This window comes from Callospermophilus lateralis, chromosome 11 (genome assembly GCF_048772815.1).
Source record: "Callospermophilus lateralis isolate mCalLat2 chromosome 11, mCalLat2.hap1, whole genome shotgun sequence".
In the NCBI taxonomy this organism is placed as follows: Eukaryota; Metazoa; Chordata; class Mammalia; order Rodentia; family Sciuridae; genus Callospermophilus; species Callospermophilus lateralis.
The window spans coordinates 54628963-54641009 of record NC_135315.1 but is presented as its reverse complement, the minus strand read 5'-3'; the positions used below and the strand labels follow the sequence as shown (position 1 = coordinate 54641009).

At 43.4% G+C, this 12047-nt stretch overlaps 1 protein-coding gene across 1 annotated transcript in view; it reads right to left on the bottom strand.

Annotated features, from left to right (window-relative positions):
* Positions 1-10896, bottom strand: part of Dnah9 (dynein axonemal heavy chain 9) — a 328584-nt gene extending 317688 nt beyond the window's left edge. The window contains exons 1-2 of the mRNA XM_076870265.1: positions 10480-10896; positions 1866-2062 (exon numbers count right to left, since the gene is read on the bottom strand). Coding sequence (XP_076726380.1) covers positions 1866-2062; positions 10480-10896 — 614 coding nt within the window. The remainder of the gene's footprint in view (positions 1-1865; positions 2063-10479) is intronic.
* Between the last annotated feature and the right edge of the window lie 1151 nt (positions 10897-12047).

Sequence of the window (12047 nt, the reverse complement as noted above, 5' to 3'; positions counted from 1 at the left end):
TATAGATATTCAGGGGCTCACTCACTATTCTGAAGATCAGCTTAAGAATTCTGAATGCCATTAAGACTACCTGTCAATGGAGGAATACTCCAGAGAGGAAACATTTAGATGACCACCCAGCCCTTGTTTGAATCTCACTAGTAATGGCAAACTCCCAACTTAACTAAACATCTCATTCTTTTCCAGGGAGAAACGTTGTCTCTACACTGCACAAAATGTACCTCCCTCCTACTTCCTCAGTTTGCTCTGAATTCTAATGTCTGCAGCAAGAGAAAACAGGTGACCCCTCCTTTGCCAGGCAAACCATCAGCTCTGGGAATACCACCATCATGACCTGACTTTATCTCCATTTCCCCCCAAAAATGGGATTTCCAACTTTCCCACCCATACATCTTTTTTTGTTTGTTTGTTTGATTTGTTTTAAATAACTTCATTGTATTTGGAAGGAAGTAAAATTGTGTTTTTTTTTAAATTTATTTATTTGCTCTAACTTGTTATATATGACAGCAAAATGCATTTCAATTCATAGTAAATTTGTTTTAAAAATTACATTCTGGCTATCTTTTTGTAAAGTCCTAATTGAAAATTGTACCTATCAAACACCAAGGACACTATAACAAAAGGGAGTTTATCGTTCATATTTTCAGGTAAAAAAAAAATACCCACCTTCACTTAATTTAATTAAATTCATATTTGTCGAGAAATGATACGGCCCAGTGGTTATGAAAGCCATTAAATGGAGAAGTTACTCACTTCCCCCAAAATGATCTGGCCTTTGGGGAAATTATCCAATTTGAACAAAGGAGTTCAACTCAGCAAGAATTACATATATACATGCTGAATGTTATTAAGTTAGCGTATAAAGGGACCAGAAAAAAAGGTAGTTTAAATTTTACTTATTTTGAAAATTGGATATTTTTATTAAGCCACAATAAGTTTTCTAGTTAACGGGGAAATTACTTCAAATTATATACATGGCAAATTACTTCCAATAGAAAAAGAAAAAAAAAAAAAAAAAAGAAAACCCTTGTGAGGGAGTGTATTGCTGTTACACTTGTTACTTATCCCTCAGATGTCTCCTGGCTCCTGGATACACAATGTATATAGTAAGGTATCCAGAAACTCCTGGCAATATGGCAGACCAGGTTCCAGCAGAAAGGCCACCTGTTGTCACAAACACATAGAAACGATGGATAAAATATAACATAATATATTATTTATATACAGAGCCTGTCTGGAAAGAAAAAAATAATAACCAGGGGACAGAAATGAAGCCACGTCTAAGCTGGAATGATAGATGGAAGCTGATGGTGGACATAACTTAAGGCTAGGGTTTGAATGCCCCCTTAGAGACAGGAGGCACGGACTCCCCAGCTTAGCCAGATTTGCTCCTATTTGAAAGGGAAAAATAAAATAAACATAAAATGAATCCCCAGAACCTGAAAAATGCCTGCAGCTGCTGTGGGAATGAGAGGCTGGGACTATAACAAGAGCTGCCACGGTTGATTCTGTGATATCAGGGGCTGAGCAAACAGGGAACCGGGTCTGCACCCATGAGAAGCTGCTTTCCTGATAAGGGAAGTACTGAAATCAGTGTGGCTACTCTGAACCCCCCAAATGATTCTCAATGGAAAGAAGGCAACGTTGCCGTAGCTTTTAAAGATCTCAGGCAGAGGGATGGAGGCAAAGGAAGTAATCAGCACAAACAGGGAATCTGAGGATGTTGCCAAAGGGAGCAGGGTGCACTTAAGTGCAGAAGGAGATGTGCAGAGTTAGGAACCAAAAAGTCATTCAAAGAAAACCTTCAGAGAAACCAGCTTCCCCCAAGTCTCAGAGGCCCATGTGGCCTGGCTGGAGGGACTTACTTGGTCTCACTTCCTGAATCCACAAACTTCAGTTTTTCGGAGCCCACCGGAAGAGGCAGCAAAGTTTTCCCCTTGACTTGCTCAAGGATGACCAGGAGGTCCCACTGGAGGGTGTGGGCGTGCTGCCGGACGTCTTGACATACCATGTGGGGCCAATCCAGGTGGTTCTTCTCATTGGCCAGGACAGGAATGACGACCTGGAACAGAGGGACGCAGGGAAGAAAGGCAGGCCCTTCCATTTCGGAGACTTTAAAAGACTGACTATTCTGAACAAGGTCCACAAAGCTATATTCAATCTTTGGCAGGTCACTGTGCCAAAAGGCCTAATTCTAAAGTCTAGAATTTTGTGGGGCTTTGACATCTGGTAAAATCAGGAGGACCTCAAATTTGCCTACCCACAAGTTTTCTTTCCCATCCTGCTCCCCCAGGTAAGACCCTGGAGCTAAACAACCTGGATGAAGAGAACCAGGCACATCCCTGAGTTGCAGGCTTCAGGTCCCTACCAGCGGGGGGAACTATTCAAAACAGCCCATCACAGCCTCCCACGGGAACCAGGGACACCACGCCTCCTGGATACTACTAAGTGTTCTTCCCACAGCCCCTGGTTGTTCACTCTGTTCCCAAGTGAACCCCCCATGCAGCTCCGCAGCTCTGCCTGGTACAGTGTTCTCCCCCTCCTCTAGACTGTGAGTATATGTGACTAATAAACTGCTGCCCATGTCACCTATGCTATCGTGGATTTTTTTTTTTTTTTTTTTTTTTTTTGGTACTGGGAATTAGACCAGGGATGTTCTACCACTGAGCTACAATCCAACCATTAAAAAAAAAAAAAAAAAAAAAAAATTTTTTTTTTGATGCCGGGTCTTGCTAAGTTGCCCAGGCTAGCCTGGAACTTGTGATCCTCCTGCCTCTGCATCCTGAGTAGCTGGGATTACAGGTGTGTACCACGGCACCCAGCTGGGGTGTTTTGGGTTCCGCCATCACCGTTATCCTGGGGCAGGAATCCCTTCCTTGTCAACATGGTGAATAGAAGCTGAATTAAATAATTCCAAAGGTCAGGAGCAAAATAAACAAACAAGCAAGCAAATAAATAAATTTGATTAAATTAAATTAAAGGACTAATGTAGGTAAAAACGGCCATCTATTTACAGTGGGGTACCAGAGGGACTTTTAAAAAGTAAGCAAAGTTGAGCATCTTGAATCCATCTTAGGGTGAACATTAGCTGATTTTTGGCCACCCAACAGAGTTCCTCTTCTTTAAATACCAGTCCCTAAATCTAGAGGTGGATAGGGAACCCACTATGAGGCAGGGAGAGTGGGTCAAAGTCTTATTTCAACTTTTCAAGGAAGAGACACATTCTCTTTTCTCCTAGCTTTGGGTGGTCATCTTGTACCCATAGGGAGTCTTTTGGGGTAAAGTCAATAAAAAAGCAGAGGGAACTTATAGATGGAGAAAAACCACATCCTGAGGATGGTTTCGAATTCCAGAATCAAGCTGCTTCTGAAATTTCTGAACTTAATTTAAGTTCTATTGCTAGCAACTTAAAGAGTTGTCCATTCAACGCATGAGGAAGCTCTAGCCTGTAAAAATCTCCCAGGGAGTGGAAAGGGAAGGCTAGAAAGACAGGCAACGTGATGGGCAGGGGTAAGGATGAAAAGGAAGCAGGATGCAGGTGCCTGGTTAGGTTCTGCATGCAACCAGTAAGTCCTGGGATCTTCCAAACAGAACAGATAGAGCCAGCATGTTACGTTCCAGACAATGGTGGTTCCTGCCTGGTCTTTCTAGAAACATTCATTGAGATGAGGACGCATGACAGGTGCACTGAGACATCAGAAAGCAAAAATATAAAGTTGTACACTAAGATCTATGACACTGGGGCTGAGAAAAGATCATTTGGACCCAGGACAGACAGCCTAAGAAGAAAAGAAGGTGCACTGAATTTTTTTCTAGGATCTCAAAGGCAGGGACTATATATCTCATATGAATCTTATATATCCACAGTTCTTCCTAGGGTCTGGCATTTAGGGAGCATCACATACAACTTTATGAATTCACACTTGGGTTGGATTTTTGGTGGGGACGGGTACTAGGGATTGAACTCAGGGGCACTCGACCACTGAGCCACATCCCCAGCCCTATTTTGTGCTTTTAATTTAGAGATGGGGTCTCACTGAGTTGCTTAGCGCCTTGCTTTCACTGACTCTGAACTCGCGATCTTCCTGCCTCAGCCTCCCTAGCCGCAGGGATTATAGGTCGCGTCATCACGCCCATCTTGAGTTGGATTTTGGAGAGCTCAGAGTGATAGAAAAATAATAAATGTGAACTGTCTATGAAATAGAAATCTACTCATTCATTCACCTATTGAGCATTTACTATGTGCTTGTGCTGTTCTAGGTGCTATAAGGATACATCACTAAACAAAATAGATGAACGTTCCTGACCTCATGAAGTTCATATTCCAGGGAAGAGAAAGTCCATAAGCAATGTGCTCTGTGACTAAAAATAAAACCTGGGAGGTAGATGAAAAGTCTGAAGTGGAGGGGATGTCACTATAATTACTGAAGTCAGTGCAGGCCTCAGTGAGAAGATAACATTCAATAAAGGTAGGGCTAAGGGAGAGTGCTCTGCAGAACCTTGGGGGAAGTACATGGCAGGTAGAAGGTACAGGCAGTGCAAAGGCCCTGAGGTGGAAATATTCCTGATTGAATCAAGGAAAAGTGTGGAAGCCAGTGAAACTGGAACAGGTAAGCAAGAATAGGAGAATATATATATATATATATATATATATATATCTATATATATATATACACATATGTAATATATATAAATAAAGAATATCAAGAGAGACAGAGACAGAGAGACAGAGAATGTATAAGGAATGAGTCCCAAAGTCCTCAATGTTAAGAAGTTGGGAGGAATGAATTGTAAACTGTTAGTACAACCACTATGGAAATCAGTATAGAGGTCCCTCTAAAGACTAGGATGGGGTCCACCATTTGACCCGCTATACCACTTCTTGGTATTTATTCTAAAGAATTAAAGTCATCCCACTATAGTGATACAAGCATATCCATTTTTTATAGCAGCACAATTCACAATAGCCAAATTATTATGGGAACCAGACTGGGCATCGCTCAACATCTATATAACATGTTATATATATCTATAGAATGATATTATATATATATATATATATATATATATATATATATATATATATATATATATATTTAATGGTCTATCTAAAGAATGATATATTATGTCATTTGCAGGAAAATGAATGGAACTTGAGAGCATTTTGTTAAGAATGTCAAACTCAAAAAGTTAAGTGTTATATGTTTTATCTCATTTGTGGAAGCTAGAGGAAAAATGGGGCAAGTTGGTAAGATAGCTTGAAAATGGAAGGGAGACCAGTAGAGAGAGGGGGGCTGTGGGAGGGAAGAGGAGAGGGAAAGGGGATATACTGGGGAATGAAATAGAGCAAATTATATTGTTGTGTTGTGTGCATGTACAAATATATAACAGCTAATTCCACCACTGTATATACTTATAATGCACCAATAAAAATGAAAAAATAAAAAAATAGTACTTGCAAATAAGAAATAAGAAGAGGGAGAAGGAGAAGAAGAAGAGGAGGAGGAGGAGGAGGAAACAAAGAGGAACCGCCATCAGGAAACTGAGAAGGAATAGTCCTGGTGATAGTCACAAATCTGAAGATTGGTGTCCTGGAAGGTAAATGAAGAAAGTGCTTTTGGGAGAAGAGATCAATTGTGAGTGGTGATAAACGCTGCTCACAAGTCAAGCAGGGTGAGGACTGATGAATGGCCATGCGAGTTGGCCGAGTGGAGATCACTGGAATCATTGTCAAGTTCTTTTATTCCTCCTCTGGGAAGTACGGGAGTAAAAGTCTGATAAGTATGTGATAAAACAGGAAAAGATGGGGACACAGCAAGAAGAGACGCACATTCCAGAAGTCTGTCTGTAAAGAGGATGATAGAAATAGGGTGGCAGATGATGAGGGAAATGGGATCTTTGTTTGATGAAGAGTAACTCGTAGAGAGGGGAAAAATAAGAAAAGAAGAGTGTGGGGGGGAATTATGAGAGTAGGATTCAGGACAAAAAATGACCATTTTAATCTTAGGGTTGGCATCAAAGTCTGCTTGTAGCAACCAAAAGGGAAGCAGAGGGTACGAGAGCATGGGCATTTTCCTTGTTTGTTAAAGAAAGAGTCAAAAGTATCATAGAGGGAGGTTAAAAGAGGAGCTTCAGACTGTTGGAAGGTAGAAAAAAGAAAGCTATGAAACAGTGATTCATCAGAGTAAGGAAATAGCTGGAATGGAAAAACAAATAGGATGTCTTCCTCTGGGAAGCAGAAAAGATCCACTAGGGGTTCAAGGTCAAGAACATCAAGGGGAGCCAGTTGGTTTTCCCTAGCCCCATTCAGCTTTCATGGTGCAGGTGTGGAGTGTGCAGAGGGCTGGATTTCACAGTGAGGAAGAAGTCAGGAAGCAATGCAACGGAATAGTGGAAAGGATGGAGTATGACTCTCAAGCTAGCCAGGGGAAAGAACACGGTGTGGGATAGTGGGATAGGGGACCTGACCCAAGCTTGGACTTATGTGGAGATAGTGTTTGGAAAATGTACAAGCCCATGCCCTGGAGGTCCTGGCAAGGTCAGGGGTTGTTTGTAGCCAGAGCATGAAAAGGGGAAAGGCAGGGTTAGTGGCCAGAGAAGGAGGCCCATGGAATTGGATCCTGACAGTGGTGATTATTGGTAATACGGGGCCTGGGAATGGCCAGGGAAGGGGCGCTGAAGCTAGAAAGGGCAGGATCACAGGAGGACAAAGGAACTAGGAAGCCATAGAGGCCAAGTTTTTGGAAGGATCCTTTATATGTCTATGGAAATAATCACATGTTTGGAGCAGCAGTGTTGGGGACAGTCACATGATCCAGAAGTCAAAGTCATGAAGAAATGACGGCAGTGTGATTAACCCAGGATATGAGGTCAAAATGGATGACCCTGATGCTAAGAAATTCAAACTGGAGGTTTATCAACCTGAATGGAAAAGCCATTCTACCTCCAGGCTCACAGGAAGAAGGGCCCTGGGAGGAAATTCAGCTAAATCCTCTGGGGAGAGCCTATCTGGGCCACAGCAAGGTAACAAGGATCTGAGGAGGATTGTGAATGGGACACAGAGTGGCAGTGATTCTCATCCTTTACAGAACACCTATGTGTGACGCACTCTGTTTCGGGTGTCCTAGGATATTAAGACCAAGACAACTCTATAAGACAGTGTAGGTCTGATGGCTGGGTTAATCCACTCACATCCTAGAGCTGACTGGGACAGAACTGGGGTTTGAACACTGCCCTGTCGACTTCAAATTCCTCACTCATTCTCCAAAACACAGAAATTCAAAGAGGCAGCCATGTCTCAGAAAAACAGAAAAAATAACCTGGCAGCCAGGCATCAAGTGGTTGGCAGGAGGGAGAAAGAATTGGGGAAACCAGTTACTAAATTCTGTTAATTGCTCCTTCAAATGATTCTGAGATGTGTTTTCCTTTTTATTTCATACCTGTGTAATGGGATGAAAATAATGTTGAAATTATAGCTTGTTGTTCTTGTCAACGCCTCCCTCCGCCACCAACACACACACACACACACACACACACACACACACACACACACACACAGCAGGGAGACTTCTCTCAGACAGGTGGATTCTTTGGCTTTAGTGGTTGAGACAGAGGAGAGCAAGTGGACTGGGGGGCCACCAGGCAGGGAGAAGGGGAGGGGACTCAGCAGATAGGAGGGGTGAGCAACACTTTCCAATGACACTGGATCAGCTACAGGTTATGTAACAGAAGTGGATGGGAGGACAGAGGGTTGAATGAACTGAGGATGCCTATCTTAGCTTTTGAAAAATGCAAGTAAAGGACCTGAGTGATTTTAAAAATAAATTACTTTATTTTAAATTTTAAATAGATAATACATTCACATCGTGCAAATTTTAAAAGATACAAAAGCTTTTAAAGTGAAAAATATAGCTTCTACCTACTCCTGTTCTTCAACCACTCAGATCCCCTAGACTATGGATCACTTTATTAAAGAGGGTCCTCTTTAATAAATTTTAAATAGATAATACATTCACATCGTGCAAATTTTAAAAGATACAAAAGCTTTTAAAGTGAAAAATGTAGCTTCTACCTACTCCTATTCTTCAACCACTCAGATCCCCTAGACTATGGATCTCTTTATTAAAGAGGGTCCTCCCTCCTTCCCTCCCCCTTTCCTCCCTTCCTTTCCCCCCTCCCCCTCTCTCTCCCTTCTACCCTTTCTAGAATCTTCACTCCTCTTTTTAACATAAATGGCGGCATACTATATATGTAATTCCGGACCTGTTTAAGCAGTTATTTTATTTTGCAGCATTATTCAGAATAGTCAAGATGAAAGTGAACTAGGTATCCCAGAGGAATGAATAAATGAATAAAATGTGGTATATACATACAACCGAATATTATTCAGCTTAAAAAAAAAAGAAATTCCTGCCATATGTGATAACAGAGATGAACCTTGAAGGCATTAGCCTGAGTGAAAGAAACCAGTTACCAAAGGACAAATACTGCACAATTCCACTTAGATGCCTAGAGTAGCCAAATTCATAGAGACAGGCAGTACAATGGTGTTTGCCAGGAGCTGGAGAAAGGGGATGCCGGAATTGTTTGGTACATGAAGGGTTTCAGTCATGCTAGATGGGAGAATCTGGGGATCTGCTCTATATGCTTGACCATATTGCACTGTATACTTGGAAATTGTTAGGAGAATGAATTCTGTTATGTGGGTTTTTCACCAAAATTAAAAGCATTACCTTAAGGGGTATTCCCTATCAAATCATTCTTTTTAACAGTTCCAACATATTTCACTGTATAAATGGACTATAATCCATTCACCCAGCTTTCAAATGAAGAATATTCAATTTGTCTCCAATCCTTTTCAATGCACCAAGAAAAAATCTTGAATATGTGAGGATTTGAATTACTTTAAAATTACTTTCGCTTGCTGGACTGTACTTCCTTAGCCCCCACAACACAGCTCTGAGATGGGCACATTGTCCCCCATATGCACTAGTTTGTCCTGTGTCTGAATCTTTGTTCAAGCTGTCCTCAAACTTTGAAAGATACCTTGATCCTTACTTACTCTGATCCTTCTTGTTCAAGAGCCAGTTTAACACTTAAGGCTAAGAGTGCTTCTCAGACCATGCATACCTCTCCTTTCTGAACCCGGAGGACACTTTCTAACATCATTCATTAGGGGACTTGACCCAAGCTTGGATTTATGTGGAGATAGTATTTGGAAAATGTACAGTGATAAGACCATTGTGATGTAAAAATGCTTTCACACTACTGATAAGATTAGCTTCTCTAGTCCCCTGAGAGCTCTTCTACCCATACTGCCCATTTCCTGGAATTCTCCTTCCTCACAGCCTCATGATAAGCCAACTAAGGAGCTAACTAACACCTGATGTCACATCCAGGGCTTGGCTCCAGCTCTGGAACAACTTTTAGGGAAGCTCTACCCTCACCCCAATCAAAACAATTTTAAATATTTGGAATATATGATTAATTACATGTTTTGGCTTTTTAAGCATTTCACGGATGGGAACTTGTCTTGTATTATTTGGTATTCCCATAACATCTAACTGGTTCTCTGTACACACCTGTTTCACAATTGGCAGGACCCAGAGCGTTAGTCTCCAGAAGCACATGTGTCCAACTGGCAAGGAAATTGGCTCCCATTCCAGAAGGTCTAAGTAGCCCAAGAATCATTCCTGAGCACTCCCATGAAACCTCCTGCATTCTCCAGGGCTTCAGTATAGTGCCACCAAGCATAATCCACATCTCAACCTTCCTCCCTGAATTCCAGGCAGATCCCTCCAAAATGCCTTCTGGGCATCTCCAAAAGTTTTCTCAAACTTCTGCGGGCACAGGAATGGCTTTTGGCAAATGATTGTGTGATGAATGAATGAGGTGAAAATTGAAACCGACACCTCCATCTAAACTCCTATGCAAAAGTAAAAACTTTGCTTTTCATTCCTCGGGTGCCTTAGAAATGCCCCCTTATTCACCACTTCCTGTCCTCAGCCCTTCCTGATTTACAGAAGGGATTTAAAAAATTGACTTAAAAACCGGTCAGGACTTGGGCACTCTTCAGATTCGGGCCTCTTCTCCACTTTGGCTTGAACTGGGACCTGAACTCAAGTCAGCTCCTTCGCGTTCAGCTCTGGCTTGGCCTCCACTCAAGACTTCCTCTGGCTCCCATCTTACAGCTCACCCATCCCATCCACGCCTACCATGTCTTCTCCTGATTTTAGTTTCCATCCAGCTCCAGCCCTTCCTCTCCCACTCTGCCTCAGCCCCCATTTTCCTTCCTCATTCCAAAATTGGGCTCCTGGTCAGGGCTCCAGCCCTTGCCTTGCGCCTCTACCTATGACCCCGCCCCTTAGCCCTCCCCTACAGCTTCGCCCCTCCCCCTATGGCCCCGCCTCCGCGCCTCACGGCTCCTCCCCCTCCCCCACCCCAGTTTCAGCCAGAGCGGGGCCACCAACCCACCCTCACCTCGGAGAACAGCGCAGCCAGGTGCTCCAGAGGCGCCGCGGGCAGGTCCCCGCAGAGCACAGCGCCGCGGAGGCTGTGGGGCCCCGGAGGCTCGGGTCTGGTGCGCAGGAAAAAAAGCCCCTTAGCACGGGCAGGGCCAGACTCGGGTCCCGCGTCCAACCCGGGTCGCACCACCAGGCCCCCGGGCCCAGGCCGCACCACCAGCAGCGGCCGCGGCTCCTCCGCAGCATCGCGCCCCAGGAAGGCCTGGAGCAGCTGCTCCGCTTCAGCCGTCCCTGAGCAGCGCTCCCAGGCTCCCGCCACCGGCCGCAGGCTCTGAGCCACGCAGGCCCCTAGGAGACGCAGTCTCGGGTCGGCGCAGGGTTCCGGGTCCGCGTTCTCCGCTGCGAGCGCGGCCCGCTCCTCAGCGCTCGGCATCGCGCGCGGCCTCCAGCTGCACCGGTTTCCCTAGCGACGGGGACGCGGCCAGGACTTCCCTCCTCTGCTCCCCTCCTATTGGGCACAGGGCTCCTAGCCCCGCCCCTTCCAGGCTAATAAGGTAGGCGGGGAGCCGCGGGAATGGGCGGGGACGCGTCGCTGTTGCTAGGAAACGAGCCTAGGCTCCTGCTGAATTGCGGGTTTGGTGGCTTGGAAGTGCAAAAGGGTGACTGTGGAGGGCCATGGTTTATTGGTCGGGTGCATGGATAAGAGGTCAAACATACAAATACTGTTAATTCATATCCCATCGTCTTATATGTAAGAAACCTATAAAACCTAAAAACCTTAAATTGAGCTTTTTATAGGTTTTTATTGGTGTCCCATATATAGATAGAATGATAGGACATATTAAGGATCCATTTGGCCAAGGTCAGAGTCAGTTCTACAGAGGTCTCCAGACGCTGCAAACAGTATGATTCTCTTATTTGTATCCTAAATATGTACTCTAGAAAACTTAAACACAGTGCCAAATCATAATGTAGATGTAAGGAAATTCAGTGAATTTTTAAAATTTATTTCTCATGATGATAACTAAATACATTAGAACAATACTAGTCCAATACAACTTTCTGCAATGATGGAAGCACTCCATATTTGTTCTAGCCACAGGTGTGCCATAAGGGACATGAAGTACATTGGTGCCACTGATGAATTGAAATTTTAAGTTTATTTGAAGATAAATAGGCAAACGTGGCTAATCATTATCATGTTGGGAAGCTCAGCTTGTAACTTTTAATATCAGGTTTTAAAAAATATCTATTTTATTTATTTATTTTTATGTGGTGCTGAGGATCGAACCCAGTACCTCACATGTGCTAGGCAAGTGTTCTACCACTGAGCCACAACTCCAGCTCCATAATATCAGGTTTTTTTTAAAGTTTACTTTTCAGTTCCTTTCTTTGCCTGTGTTTTAGGCATGTGCTTCATCTGCCAAAAGTGTAGTCATAATCTGAGATCCCCTTTATTTCCATAGGCAAGGACCCCAAATCAGTTCTTGTTATATGTAGTGAAGCTCTTGTAAATCTGAAAGATGTTCAGAGCCTCCTCATCCTGTCCTATTATATGCAAAACTTATCTCCAAAAAGAAATAG